Genomic DNA, 16,430 nt, shown 5'->3' with positions numbered 1-16,430 from the left:
GACAGAATTATTCTAGAGCAGTTGTCAATTTCCAATAAGCAGAAACAAGGACAAGCCACTTATTTCCAAACTAAACATAACTGTGAACCACAAACTGGTTTTACACCTTAGGAGGGATTTAATAGAAAGGATATGACTGAACTTTTTCAAAATATGAGGAACAGAGTAGAAAAGATGCATCTCCTCTTCTTTTTTTTTGGTATCAGGAGTGGGATCCTCTCTTTTTCTGAAAACAGTATATGTATTACTTAGGAATACTTGAACTAAGAGGGCAGTAAATTTAAACAAAATAAGTAATAAACCTCTGTGTGAGAATGTTTAGCATTTCTCCAGTTCTCCTGTCAAAAGCACTTCACAAGTATTTAGATCTCAGAATACATTTGGTGCTAAAAAGTGTCTTACAAAAACTGCAACTCAAAACAAGGAAGCAATTATGCATAAATTATTCTTGATGCTACCACTTTCTCTTCTTCAACTGCAATTTTTTCTTACATTTACTATGTCATGAAAATTCAGAATATGAAAAAAAAAAGAAAATTCAGAATATAGAAACACAGAAAATAACTTCAAATATTTAAAATGTAAAACACATATAGGTAAATTTGTAAAGGAAGATTTGATCACCTGCATTGACACCACTATCATTCAGATGCATTTAAGTAATAAATCTCACACTTTCAGGTGGTCGTATCTTCTTGTACACTACTACCACTGCTGTAATAAAACACACAAACGCACAGAAACCTCTAGTCTCACTGCTTCTACTTTGATTTGTTGGGATGAGAAAAGGGGAATTTGCCATGCTCTGAAATAATGAGATTTTCAACCTGTTTCAACCTTTAGTGTTCTGTAACTGTCTTGGTTTTTCAACACACTTCTTCATATAGAAATGCTAAATGATAAACCCTTATTTTTAGAGCAATTAACTTAATTTTGTTTTGAAAGCTTTAGAACAATCTTTTTGACAAACTGAAATATCTTGAGATCTTATGAAAATGGAATTATGAATCATTACTCTAAATATTAGATACAAAAGTCTCTTATTTCAGAGGAACTCAAAGGTCTGTAGAGATAATTTGTATATGTATATAAGAAACAGATGGTTGATGGGGAGAAACAGTGTATTGTAGTGGAAAGAATATGGGACTTAGGACTCAGATTCTAGATCAAATGGTGTAAACTCTGGCAAATACTTTACCTCTACAAACTTCAGGCTTTTAGCAGTAAAACAAATGCAACAAGCTTGCTTACTTCACAAGATTATATATTTTTGAGGAACGGCTAATATTTACTGGTAGATACTGTATACATTTACTGTATGCATTGTTCAATTTAATCTTCATAACTAAGACTCCACTGTTGAGTGTGGTGTGTCTGCAGTAACATAGCCAATAAATTACAGGAGTACGAGAGTCTGGATTTGAATCCAGCCAGTCTGTCACCAGAAATGGCTTTTTTTTTTTAAATATAAAAAATGGAATCAGATTCTTTATGATGATTCACCCCTGATGTTTCATTTATTAAGTTTTAACTTGCTCTAGTATGTCATGATGGTGCCCTGTGAGGCCTACATCATAAGACTGTAAGGGAGGTGAAAGTTACTCTGCACACCTTGTTCAAGAGCTCAACACTATATTCAGAAGTGAAACAGTCATGAAACAATGTCTGAACTCCAAATTGAGGTCTGCATTGTGGATTTAATAAGTACAGAGACATGTATAACTTTGATTTCTATTTTTGGTATCTGTGAAGCAAGAGATTGTCTCAGTTACTCTGCCTAAAGAGTGAAACCTTGGATATGTAACTGCTGTTGTTAACACTGGCAGAACCAGGTTGCTAGACTACTGGCAAAGTCTCAAGGGTCTGTAAAAACGCACAAATAGGCCAAAATAGGATGGCTGCCTAAAGTTCCGCTAACTTGGATCCCATTCTTTGATCAAGCATGCCTGGATTAAGACATGAAAAGCACAGCTCTCCAGTGGGCTCCATCACACGTAGCTCTGCTGCTGTCCATAAAGGGTACAAACTCCCACCGCTGTTTGTTCACTCATTTGATCCCAAAGGGCTCCTGAGGTCATTTATGTCATGGTAGCAATGGGATTTGAATCTAAGTCTTACAACCAGAAGTCTATGGATCCTTCTGTTAACTCACCACTGAGTTAAACTGGAGGCAATAATAAAACATTTTTAAAGGACTCAACTTCCAAAGATTTGAAATCTTTGTATGAAAAAGATATTATAGCTAGCTGATTATTTACTAAAAAGTTATGGGATATTACTGTTATTTTCCCTAAGTCAAGATAACTAGAAGAGGAAGGAAAACACACCAGGAGGTATTTCTGTGATGAACAAAATGTCAGTCTCGGGTTTTACCATATACTGAAATCACAGCCAAGATGAGCCAGGCGGTCCATTCTGGGAGGTACTTGATAAATACCAGGGCCATGAGGGCACTGATCATAATGAGATATGCCTGCTGGAGTCTCAGTGGACCTTTCCAATGAATGGCGATCATTCCCACCACACCAAAATTCCAGATCAGAAGTGCAACCGAAATGTAGTCCATGGCAACATTATAGGTTTTAAACACTTCCCTGAAAAAAATTAAACAGATATTTGTATCACTCATAAAAACAGGAAACAAGTATCACAGCCACAGCTGTAAAGATAAGTACAAAAACTAAAAAAAAAAAAAAAAAAAAAAAAGGCCATATAACACCTAAAATGCTATTCTGTACTTCAGGAAATCCTTGCAGTATCTGAAATTGGAAAAAAAATGAAATGTGCAAAATAAAGTTTGGAGCTTAGGACATACGATATTATTTTCATAAAATTAAATTTAGTGCATCCATTTAAGTATATGCATTTTATACATATATTTATACACAAAACATGGAATATAGGCATGACATATTGCTGCCTGAAAAAAAAACCCATGATCTCATTTATGTGAAATAGTGTATGAGAAGAGAGAGCAAGAGATCAATATAGTAATTCCTGAAAAAATGCAGGACTTAGCTTTAGATGACGGGAGTTTGAAATTTTTTAACTTTTCTTCTTTTCACAATGAAATGTTTAGCATTTTTATCATGAAAAAACACTATTTTAATTTGGTGGGAGGAAACTCCATTTTAAAATAAAGAGATACAAATATAGAAGACAGGTAACTGAGGAGAAAGAAGGCAGTCATTTAAGTGCAAACTTTAGATTCTAGAGTCTATGCAGAAAGATGATCTTTCCATTTAAAAATTTCAGAGCAAATGCTGAAATAGCTGGACAATGCAGCTATTCACAGTAAGTATTTTAGATATCACAGCACTTAAAACAAAAACCAATAAATTCCTAACTATCGTTAACTGTGGAAAATTCTTCAAGAGATGGGAATACCAGACCACCTGACCTTGCCTCCTGAGAAGTCTGTATGCAGGTAAAGAAGTAACAGTTAGAACTGGACATGGAACAACAGACTGGTTCCAAATCACGAAAGAAGTACGTGAAGGCTGTATATTGTCACCCTGCTTTTTATGCAGAGTATATCATGAGAAACGCTGGGCTGGATGAAGCACAAGCTGGAATCAAGAATGCCAGAAGAAATATCAATAACCGCAGATATGGAGATGACACCATCCTTACGGCAGAAAGTGAAGAAGAACTGAAGAGCCTCTTGATGAAAGTGAAAGAGGAGAGTGAAAAAGTTGGCTTAAAGCTCAACATCCAGAAAACTATGATCAAGGTATCTGGTCCCATCATTCATGGAAAATAGATGGGGAAGCAATTGAAACTGTGACAGATTTTATTTCTTTGGGCTCCAAAATCACTGCAGATGGTGAATGCTGCCACGAAATTAAGACACTTGCTCCTTGGAAGAAAAGTTATGACCAACCTAGACAGCATATTAAAAAGCAGAGACATTACTTTGCCAACAAAGGTCCGTCTAGTCAAAGCTATGGTTTTTCCAGTAGTCATGTATAGATGTGAGAGTTGGACCATAAAGAAATCTGAGCGCCGAAGAATTGATGCTTTTGAACTGTGGTGCTGGAGAAGACTCTTGAGAGTCCCTTGGACTGCAAGGAGATCCAAGCAGTCCATCCTAAAGGAAATCAGTCCTGAGTGTTCACTGGAAGGACTGATATTGAAGTTGAAACTCCAATACTTTGGCCACCTGATGCAAAGAGCTGACTCATTGGAAAAGACCCTGATGCTGGGAAAGATTGAGGGCAGGAGGAGAAGGGGACGACAGAGGATGAGATGGTTGGATGGCATCACCAACTCAATGGACATGAGTCTGGGTAAACTCTGGGAGCTGGTAATGGACAGGGAGGCCTGGCATGCTGCAGTCCATGGGGTTGCAAAACGTCGGACATGACTGAGTGACTGAGCTGAACTGAGTTATTCTTTGGCATCAATAAACAGGAGTGGTCTATGGTTTCCTTTTTCTTGATTATTTACGGGGTTTTGGTATAAATATTATTCTGGCTTCTTAAGAAGAATCTGGAAACTTTTCTGCTTTTCCTATGTCCTGGAACAGTTAAAATAGTATTAGAATTATCCATTCCTTAAAGGTTTAATAGAATTTTCCTGTGTAATTATTTGAGCCTGGTATTATTGTTATTGGAGGTAGATAAGAACCTCTTCAACAACTTTCTGTATTTTCTTCTTTGCTCTACTTAGATTTTCTATCATTTCAGTGGTCAGTATTGGCAATTAGCTTTTTCTGAGAAAATCATCTATTTCATAGAGATTCTTACACTGATTTCTTTCTTTGGTCTATGGTCATTCTCCCTGCCTCTACCAAAGAATTAACTCTTCAGTTTATTTTTTACTTTTAATGTTTCTGTTCCTAATTTAAGAGCTAGTGCAGTGACCTGCATTCTGCTACTGAGGCTGAGAGAAAGACCAAGTGGGCAAATCTCTGAGCCTCTCCATTCTCCTCAAAAGAGAGCTCCACTTTTTTCTATGTGGTATGTGCAGTTCCCATGTAAAATTTCAGTTGAAAGAAAAAAAGACTGATAAAAAAACATGAAAGTTTGAAAATCAATTAATTTATGTTTATACATGTTTGAAATGCATTAATATTATAAGTTATACTAAAGAAAACAGTAAATTTACTTTCCTGAAAAGACAGGATTAATTGCAGTGTTGAGTTCTTTAAGTTCTTATTATAAACAAGGATCAACAAAAGCATATCCCTATGGTGACTGCAGCCATAAAACCAAAAGACGCTTACTCCTTGGAAGGAAAGTTATGACCAACCTAGACAGCATATTAAAAAGCAGAGACACTACTTTGCCAACAAAGGTCTGTCTAGTCAAGGCTATGGTTTTCCAGTAGTTATGTATGGATGTGAGAGTTGGACCACAAAGAAAGCTGAGCACCGAAGAACTGATGTTTTTGAACTTTGGTGTTGGAGAAGATTCTTGAGAGTCCCTTGGACTGCAAGGAGATCCAACCAGTCCATCCTAAAGGAGATCAGTCCTGGGTGTTCATTGGAAGGACTGATGCTGAAGCTGAAACTCCAATATTTCAGGCACCTGATGCGAAGAGCTGACTCATCTGAAAAGACCCTGATGCTGGGAAAGATTGAGGGCAGGAGGAGAAGGGATGACAGAGGATGAGAAGGTCGGATGGCATCACCGACTCAATGGACATGAGTTTGAGTAAATTCCGGGAGTTGCTGATGGACAGGGAGGCCTGGTGTGCTGCAGTTCATGGGATCACAAAGAGTCAGACATGACCGAGCAACTGAACTGAACTGATTGATAATATTAACACATTGTATTCATACCAAGTATGATCTATACATGGAAACAATAATTTGAGAATAACTTATCAACAAAGAACATTTCTTTAAGTGACAGTTATAGAGTCCAAACAGTTAATTTCTGAAAAACAGACCAAATATTTCACCACTTACCCCAAGTAAATGAACGAGAAAAAGAACAGCAACAACAGGGATGAAACAATAAGCCAGGCATGGATGACCTAGAAAAGAATTTCAATATAATTAAAGATCCCACAAGCTAAAAAGAAAAAAAATCCAAATTTCTTACTTCAAAAATAGTATGTTATTTCTGTATATGCCATGATTTCAAATACCAAAACACAAGCAGCTTTAGGAACAGTAAATACCTATAACAGTTGGTGCTGAAGTACTCATAAAATAGAAATTTCATACATAGAGACCTTCATTCCTTTAGAAATAGGTAAAATTTTAACAGAAAAGATATATTCAAAATAAATTATCAAAGACAACCTACAGAATGGGAAAAAATATGTGCAAATGATATGACTGACAAGGGGTTAATATTCAAAATATATGAAGAAATCACAGAACTCAATACCAAAAAAAGAAAAAAACAAACAGCCCAATCAAAAAAATGGGAGAACACATTTTCTCAACAAATACACACAAATGGCCAACAGGCACATGAACAGATACTCAATACCGCTAATTATTAGAGAAATGCAAGTCAAAACAATAATGAGGTATCACCTCATACTTGTCAGAATGGGTATCATCAAAATGACCACAAATAACAAATGTTGGGGAGGACGTAGAGAAAAGGAAATTTTTATACACTGTTAGGGGCAATGAAAATTGGTGCAGCCACTGTGAAAAACAAAATGAAGGTTCCTCAAAAAACTAAAATTACTATATGATCCAGCAATTCCACTCCTGGATATATATCCAGAAAAAAAATCACTAATTTGAAAAGATACATGAACCCCTATGTTCATAGCAGCACTATTTACAATAGGCAACATATGCAAGCAACCCAACTTCCCATCAGCAGACAAATGGATAAAGAAGATGTAGTACACGTAAACACAGACACACACACACACACACACACTGGAATACTACTCAGCCTTAAGAAGGAATGAAATTCTGCCACTTACAGCAACATGGTTGGACCTAGAGAATATTAGGCTTCATGAAATAAGTCAGAGAAAGACAAATACTGTATGATACCATTTATAAGTGGAATCTAAAAAATAATACAAATAATGTACATGCAAAACAGAAATAGATACACAGATATAGGAAAAAAAAAACAGTGATTACCAAAGGTGAATGAGAAGTGGGGGGTACAAATTAGGAGTATGCCAATGTTCACTGCAGGACTATCTACAATAGGTAAGACATGGAAGCATCCTAAATGTCCATCAACAGAGGAATGGATAAAGAAGACGTGGTACACATATACACTGGGATACTACTCAGCCATAAAAAGAACCAAATAATGTCACTGCAGCAACACAAATGGACCTAGAGATTGTTATACTGAGTGAAGTAAGTCTGACACAGAAAGACAAATATCATATATTGCTTATATGTGGTATCTAAAACAAGGGGAACTACAAATGAACTTACTTACAAAACAGAAATAGAGTCCCAGATGTAGAAAACAAACTTATCATAACCAGAGGATAAAGGCAGGGTGGGTGAAGTGCGAGACTGGGACTGCCACACACACCACCATACACAGAGCAGACGGCTGCTAAGAACCTGCTGGGCCGCACAGGGAACCCCACGCAATACTCTGTTACGGCCTAGACGGGAAAAAGCCTAAAGCAGCGAGTGAACAGATACACACACACACACATACACACGTGATTCATCTTCCTCTACACCTGAAACTAACACAACACTGTAAATCAACTATACTCTAATAAAAATTTAAAAAAATAGATTAGGGGTATGTGATTAAGAGATACAAACCACTATGTGTAAAACAGATAAGCAACAAGAATGTATTTTATAAATTAACTAGACTTCAATTAGAAAAGGTATCAATAGAGTCAACAGTTATCATTTACACTTTAAAGCAACAATATTTTCAATAGAGGAATTCTGATGTATTCCTACAATAAAAAATTAATAGATAAATAACTGATAATAAACTGATACAATAAAATAACTGATAAATCAAAGTCACAAAACTGAAAATCAGAAATTCAGTTAAGGGACCAGTGTACAAATACATTAACTGTACAGAGAAAACAGGCCTTCTAAATTATATAACCATTTGAAGAAAAAATATTCAGTATCTGAGATTTCAGTAAGTATTAGTATGCTATGTTTATTTTACCTGGTTCATTAATAATGCTTATGTCAGTCCATCATCATAATGCAGAATTCATACAGCACTATATAAATATTAGTCCCTATAACTCATGTAAAGCATATTAAAATGAGAGATTGAATCAGAACTTGATTTCTAATCAATTATTTTTTGGGGCCTAACCATATAGCATACTTTGGGCACCTGATGCAAAGAACTGACTCATTTGAAAAGACCCTGATGCTGGGAAAGATTGAAGGCAGGAGGAGAAGGGGATGACAGAAGATGAGATGGTTGGATGGCATCACTGACTTAATGGACATGAGTTTGAGTAAGCTCCGGGAGTTGCTGATGGACAGGGAGGCCTGGTGTGCTGCAGTCGATGGGGTCACAAAGAGTCACACACGATTGAGTGACTGAACTGAACTGAACATATAGCATGCAGGATCTTAGTTCCCCAACCAGGGATAGAAACCATGCCCCATGCAGTGGAAGCACGAAGCCTTAACCACTGGACCACCAGGAAAAGTCCCTAGAGCTTGATTATTATACAAGATAAAAAAAAGTTATGGTAATTTTATGTGATGACTATATTTGCAATGAAATTAAAGATGCTTACTCCTTGGAAGGAAAGTTATGACCAACCTAGACAGCATATTAAAAAGCAGAGACATTACTTTGCCAACAAAGGTCCGTCTAGTCAAGGCTATGGCTTTTCCAGTGCTCATGTATGGATGTAAGAGTCGGACTATAAAGAAAACTGAGTGCTGAAGAATTGATGCTTTTGAACTCTGGTGTTGGAAAAAGACTCTCGAGAGTCCTTCAGACTGCAAGGAGATCCAACCAGTCCATCCTAAAGGATATCAGTCCTGGGTGTTCACTGGAAGGACTGATGTTGAAGCTGAAACTCCAATACTTTGGCCACCTGATGCGAAGAGCTGACTCATCTGAAAAGACCCTGATGCTGAGAATGATTGAGGGCAGGAGGAGAAGGGGACGACAGAGGATGAGATGGTTGGATGGCATCACCGACTCGATGGACATGGGTTTGGGCGGACTCCGGGAGTTGGTGATGGACAGGGAGGGCTGGCGTGCTGTGGTTCATGGAGTCGCAGAGTCGGACACGACTGAGCAACTGATCTGAACTGAACTGATATTCGGGAAAATACTATATAACCCAAGGAGTCTGCAGTTTTAAAAAATAGAATGGAGAAATATGATAAACTTTCAAGTAATTTTTAACCAAAAGTAAAATTATTTTAAGGTAGATACACCCATAATAAGCTTTATTCTTTCATGAATTTTACTGTTATGACAGGAGAAGCTACTTAACCATCAACTTTTCCAAACATATCTCTTAACCAGAAGGATCAAATTAAACCTTAAAGAAGTAAAAAGGAAAGCTCCAGGGCTTCCCTGGCAGCTTGGTGGTAAAGAATCTGCCTGTCAACGCAAGAGACACAGGTTTGATCCCCGGTCCGGGAAGATCCTGCATGCCTTGGAACAACTAAGGTCCTGCGACACAACTAACTGTGACTGCTCTGCAGCCTGGGAGCCGCAACTACTGAGCCCACATGCCACGATTCCTGAAGTCTGGGCTTGTGCTTCAAGACAAGAGAAGCCACCACCATGAGAAGCTTGAGCACAGTGAAATGAGTAACCTGTGCACTGCAATTAAAAAATAGACTCTGCTCACCATAACTAGAGAAAAGTCTACACAGCAATGAAGACCCAGCACAGCCATAAATAAAATAAAATAAAATTATAAAAAGAAAAGTTTCAAATCAAGAATATTATTTTGTCTCCATTTAAAAGAAAAAAATCTTCCACCCCCACCTCACAGATCCAGTTGTTCCAATTATACAGTTCTAAGGTATCAAAATCTAGTTGTTACTAAAGCTAACATTAGAATCTATGTTCATTTTCTCTTTTGGCTCTGTTTGGATCATTCAAGGTGACATGTGATTATTAAAACCTTTGAAAGAAAAGATTTCTTAAAAAGTCTCTCTGCCTTTCTTTAAACCAACTTTATAAAATGTTACACCCTGGGCAAAGGTCAAAAGAGTGGTTTTTCCATCATGAAAGTTGGTATTCCTTCAACAGTTAAATATTCTAAATTTACTATCCAAATATAATAAATTTAATTTCTGGTGTTCTTCCACAAAAACTTCCCCTAACATTTTACTATAAAAATTTGCAAACACACAGTGAAGCACTGCCCATATACCACCTAAATTCTACCATTCACACTTGCTGTACTTGCTTTGTAACATTTCTATCCATCTCTCCACCCAATGAGTCCATTTTAATATGTATCAAAGTAAACTGAAGACATCTGTACATTTCCCTCTAAGTACTTCAACTTTAGCAAAATATTCTGAAGGGAGTCCTTTATTTCATGTCCAAAGAAAACAATAAAGCTTAAGCAAAAAGGAATCTTTCCATATGCATCCTAGCCCATTGTACTCACAAGTCAGCTTTAGAAATAATCCAAGTTTCATGGACTGGAAGCCTGCCAGGCTCCTCTGCCCAGGGAACTGCCCAGGCAAGAATACCAGAGTGGGTTGCCATTTCCTTCTCCAGCGGATCTTCCCAACCCAGGGATTGGACGCAGGGATTGAACCCAGGCCTCCTACATTGCAGGCAGATTCTTCACTGCTGAGCCACGAGGGAAGCCCCATATAAAATAACACAAAACAACAAACTTCAAGGAGTGGGAGATGTACATGGATATTTCATAGTAAACTTAAGGGCAAGAGTAAATATTGCATACTAGGAATCCTCAACTTTCTTAAGGAAAGTTTTTTTTTATCTTGTTTTATGCAGGAAGGGGCAAGGGAACATGAAATGCTATTTTAAAAAAACAGTATTTTTCTGAATACAAAGTAATATATACTTATGACATATAGAAAATATAGAAACACTAAAAGAAAAAAATAATTTCCACTGACCACTGAGAACCAAAGTTTATATTAACCTTTCCTTTTCAGACATGTTTGTCTGCATATATAAAAACCTTTAAAAAAATTAGAATCATGTAATAAAAGAGTTTACATTCTGTCTTTTAAAACTTTATTTTTGTTACAGACAAATTCTGATTCCACCAAATATTTTTTGAATATATAGATTTTAAATGCCTCAGTAATAGTTTACTTATATGCATGAGCTCACAATTCAACCTTTGCCTTATACACGAAATCTGTGGGGTTTTCCTTCTTTTTCCAATTATATTTTATGCTACGATTAATATCTAGTATGCAAACATTCTTCAGCATTTTTAATTCCCTAGGATAAATCATGAAAGCAAAATTACAGAATCAAAGTGCATAGACATTTTCTAATTACTGACCACTGATATATACTGGCTTAGTGACTCTGCAAATTAAGTACTGCCTAATTTTTACCAAGTCAATAAGCTAAATATGTTAATTTGCTATTTTAATATATATAATTTTTGCTAGTGAGGAAATATACATACACCCCTCCGTACTCTACTCCTCTCCTGGCCATCTAGATTTCCTTCATAATTTCTCTTCTTGGGTTTTTAAAATATCTTATTAGGATATTCATAATTTTCTTAATTATTTGTAAGTGCTCTTCATACTGCAAAAATATTAGCCCTCTGCCTGCAATAATGTTTTTAATGGTTTTCTTACTAGGTTAATCACGGATGTTATGATTTTCTGAATTATTACCTGAATTCAAAGCCTCTTCTGATGACTAAGCTACACCTCCCCTTTTCCTAGAACATCAGGTGGTAAAACAGGCCTTTCTCATTTTGCAAAAATCCCTAGCTCAGCTTTCCTGTTTCAGAGCTACAGGCTCTGAAACAAATGAGTCCTGATTCAGTACAGCATGGCAAAGATCTCCTCTAAACACTGAACTATCTAGGCCAGAAATCATGTGACTTCAGTGAGCTATATAGTTTCATCTATGTCAAACAATAAATAATTAAACTGTCTTTTCCAATTCTTCCTTTTTAAGCTTTGTTTGGTCTTTTAGCTTCCTGTGCTTCTCAAAGACATTGCACAACCAACTCCTGACACAACAAATCCTCAGGGCTTATTTCCAAACAGGTCCTGGCAAGTTTCTGAATTTCTGACTCAAAAGCCCCTTTTATTTTTATACTAATAGTCAAAGTAAACAACTTGTTGCTATAGAATTGGTTGGGCTGGCCAAGACATTAAGCATTTAAAAAGCAAAGCAAAACAACACCAGTGAATGGGTGAACGTGGAAATCCAGCTAAGTATAAACCTTTAGACTGTCTAACACGAAGCACTAACTAAAAGATGCACAAAACCACCAAAAATACCTTGAGATAGGCTCTAGTTAATAAGGAGTAAAAGCCCATTCCATCCTGTCTCTCCTACCAAATACACCTATAAAATCTGGACCGAATGCATGCAGCTGCCAGTACATAGGCTGGGGAATCAGAAGCACCAGGAAGCCAGGGGTAAGTTTACCACCTTTCCCCTCCAGTACTACCCTCCTTCACTTGAACTCAACACAACCTAAGTGGGCTTTAGAAAGATGAGAAGCCCTCTAAGTTGCAGAAAGAGGTTTCCCAACACCAAAGAAGAATGCAAATCCCTAGCGGACTCCCACTAACATGTGAATAACAAAAGTAGCACACAACCCAGACACAAGTCACAGAGAGAGCCCAATAAAGCAGGGAAGTGGAGCTGGTAGGGAAACACCTCTGTGTACACAAAATTGTATATAGTGGGAAAAAAGATAAAAGTAACTGACATGAGCACGTTTAAGCAGTGGGAGGGGAATGGTTTTACATCATTTGCTCTTTGGGTGCCTGAGTGTAGATGACTGCCTGTCACATCACATCTTTTGTCTTCAATCTCCAGATTGTGATGTCAGACTGCAAATGGTCATCACTTAGGTTAATACTTCCACCCACTCAACAAACAAGGTTACACTCTGTATAATTTTAGAAGTCTGTGAACAGTGAAAAGGTGAATAGTGAAAGGATATTCAATTTCACTAATAATCAATCAACTAAAAGCAAATTAAGACATTTTTGCTTTGCCTATTAGGGTTAGAATAGATTTTATATACATATATGTGTGTGTTTATATATGTTTATATATGTGTGTATGTGTGTGTGTTTATATATAAACACACATATATATGTATTTTTAACCACACTGTACAGCATATGAGATTTTAGTTCCATGACCAGGGATTGAACCCATGCCCCCTGCAGTGGAAGTGTAGCGTCCTAACCATTGGACTGCCAGGGAATTCTCTGCACAGGTATTTTTAAAAATTCAGTGCTGGTGAAAGTAGAGTAAGACAGCCTCACTCACCACTAACGTTAAGGACAAAGGAACACTATCAATTTGAAAACAAAATTCTGCATACCAAGACAGCCAAAAACATGTAGACAATTTGCTCCAGAAATTCTGTGCTTGGGCTTATACCCTAAGGAAATAATTTGAAACACTGAAAAACTCTATGCATAAAGACATTCACTGTTTTTTAGGATAGTGAAAATCGGGAAAGCACTCAAATGTCCAAATTAGGGGAAGTAAATGACAATACACTCATTGAGTCAAATATTATGTAGTCATTACACATATTTTCTAAGAATTTATAATATGGGAAAATGCTCATGCCAAATTAATAGTTTTAAAAAAGGACACATACTGATTATACATTTGATTTTAACCACGTTAAAGAATATACTGAAAAAAAAAAAAAAGAATATACTGAAGCAGAGAAAATACAAAGTAAAGAGAGTGTAGAATTCAAAATTTGAAAAGTTAATATTTATTTATTTGAGAATGAGCCTAAAGGTTCATGAACTGTAATAATTTGTCATTTTTCTGAGGCATGAAGCTGAAACATGTGCCAGACAGCTGAAATTCACAGGCAAGTTACCTAGGTAGCGTGAGGTAGGGAGCAGAGGCTGGGAGGTCTGGGCCGGTCTCTTCCCTGCATAACCGCCCCTGCTTTTATTTCCCAAGCAAAAAATTCCTATTCCTGAAGGAGAGAAGGTGAGGGAATGGACGGGAATTCAGCCAGTCACCAATGAGTTCAACATCGGCATCTGAAGGTGGCTTCACTGCTTTGGACTCAAGTTGAAGAGGCTTCCTCGGTGGCTCAGTGCTAAATAACCCATCTGCCAATGCAGCAGCCTCAGGAGGCTCAAATTCAACCCCTGAGTAGGGAAAATTCCCTGGAGAAGGAAATTGCAATGCACTCCAGTATTCTTGCTGGGATAATCTCATGGACAGAGAAGCCTGGTGGGCTACATTCCATGGGTCACAAAGAGTCGGACACGACTGAGCAACTGAGCATGCACACATTCAAGCTGAAAATCTGATTTTCTGTGGTTATATATTATTTTATGGGGACAATTATATCATATAGTGCTATTTGTCAATGAGGGAATTCACAAAGGCCTTAGGATATATTCTTCTGGAAGGTCCTAAGAATATTGCAAATCAAAATGTTAAAACCATTTAGACTGTGATGTTTTATGAAAACATTTGTTTCTCATTTATGCCTTTCTGTTCCACAAATGAGAGGGGGAGGAGACTAAAAATTAACTTAGTTTTAGAATATAAGACCTTTTTCTTTATTAAGACTGCATAAGGTGACAGGACAATCCAACCATAAAAAAAAGAAGATGGTGCAAGGCTTCCCTGGTGACGCAGTGGTAGAATTCACCTACCAGTGCAGGAGACATAGGTTCAATCCCTGATCTGGAAAGAGCCTACAGGTTGTGAAGCAATCAAGCCCGTGTGCCACAACTATTGGAGTCTGTGCTCTAGAGCCTGGGATCCGCAACTACTGAGCCCGTATGCCCTAGAGCCCACACTCCCCAGCCAGAGAAGCCGCGCGATGAGAAGCCCAAGCACTGCAACTAGAGTAGCTCCTGCTCGCCTCAACTTGAGAAAAGCCCACGCAACAACAAAGACCCAGCACAGCCAAAAATAAATAAAATTATTAGGAAAAAAATAAGAAAAAGATGGTGGAATGCAAAGCTCAGTGTCTCATGCTCACCTTGTAGCACCTGTATTTATAGAGAACCACCAGGAGAATCGTCATGACGACAATGACGCTGATCATGATCACCGCGTTCAGGATTGAGTGCAGGGCTCTCTGCCCCACAGTCTCCGTGTCTTCTGTAAACGGAGTATAGATTCTGTAATAAAACAAAAGCCCCAGCGATTAATGGAGATTCTAAACTACATGCTCTCCAAAACCAGTTCTGTTTCCCAGATTTAACTGATATCTTATGAATCACTTTTTTTTCAGCTCATCAACCTCACCAAGAATTTTTAACCTAAGAAAAGCAGCTTTATGCTAAAATAAGCTGTTCAAAATAAAAGGAGATGGTTAAAATAGAGGTGGACCTACGTGCGCCAGACAGTGGCTCCATCTAGTGGACGCTTTATACTGAAATAATTACCTCATCAAATGTTTTCTCCACAGCTTATCAGCGATTTGTTAAAGTACCACCAGACTCTGCCATAAACTACCACCAGATTCTGCCATAAACTACCAAGGCTACAAGTGGTTTGAAGAGGAAGGTAAAATGGTGGATAATTATCTTGTATCTGTAGGGTGACTACAACTAAAGTTGTCTTGAGATAATGTCACATATCCATCTACCCTTGTTTCACATGAAAACGCTTTTATTCCAGTACCAATGGTTGTCAACAGAAGACTTTTATTTCTGCATCCCCTGGAGTTACGTACAGCCACGAGAATAAGTAATGACCACTGAGTTATAAGCAGATGTGGTCTGTGGAACTTCTAAAGGAGGAGTGAGTTCTGCTGAGGTATGTCTTATATCCTTTTCTCCTCCACTCCTTCCTGCTGTCTGAATGAAGGCTGGAGCTCCAGCACCAATACTGGACCCCGAAATAACCTAGACGACAGAAGCCAAAAAAGAAGGAATGAAGAAGCCTGAGTCCTTGGTGAAAAGAAAGCACTGTACAATCTGACGACTACTTCTTCACTATTCTGTGGGAGATAAGAAAATATGTGTATCACTCAAAATCAATTAAAAAAAAATTTTTTTTTTGGGGTATGCCATTCGGCTTGCAGGATCTTAGTTCCCTGACCAGGGATTGAACCTGGGCCTTAGCACTGAAAGTGTCGAGTCTTAACCACTGGACCACCAGGGAATTCCGTTTTGATTTTCTATAATGGGCTCAGCAAACTTTCTATAAAGGACTACAGAGTAAATATTTTAAGCTTTGTGAGTCATGGTCTCTGCTGCAGCCATTCAGCTCTGCCCCTGTAGTATGAAAGCAGCGGAAGACAACACATAAATGAATGGACACGGCCACGTTCCAATAAAACTTCATTTACCAAGGGAGGCAGCCGGCAGATAT

The 16,430-nt window shown here is 37.6% G+C and overlaps 1 protein-coding gene across 5 annotated transcripts in view; it reads right to left on the bottom strand.

The window, feature by feature from the left end:
* The window catches only part of PSEN1 (presenilin 1), a 67,708-nt gene that overhangs the window by 21,452 nt on the left and 29,826 nt on the right, over positions 1-16,430 (bottom strand). For all 5 annotated transcript variants that reach the window (XM_020911197.2, XM_020911200.2, XM_020911203.2 and 2 more), the window contains 3 exons: positions 15,091-15,232; positions 5,915-5,982; positions 2,374-2,594 (listed from right to left, as the gene is read on the bottom strand). In XM_020911197.2, the coding sequence (XP_020766856.1) occupies positions 2,374-2,594; positions 5,915-5,982; positions 15,091-15,232 (431 nt within the window). The remainder of the gene's footprint in view (positions 1-2,373; positions 2,595-5,914; positions 5,983-15,090; positions 15,233-16,430) is intronic.

This window comes from Odocoileus virginianus, chromosome 6 (assembly GCF_023699985.2).
Source record: "Odocoileus virginianus isolate 20LAN1187 ecotype Illinois chromosome 6, Ovbor_1.2, whole genome shotgun sequence".
NCBI lineage: Eukaryota > Metazoa > Chordata > Mammalia > Artiodactyla > Cervidae > Odocoileus > Odocoileus virginianus.
Note: the sequence above shows the minus strand (reverse complement) of the source record. Positions and strands in the feature narration are given on the sequence as shown.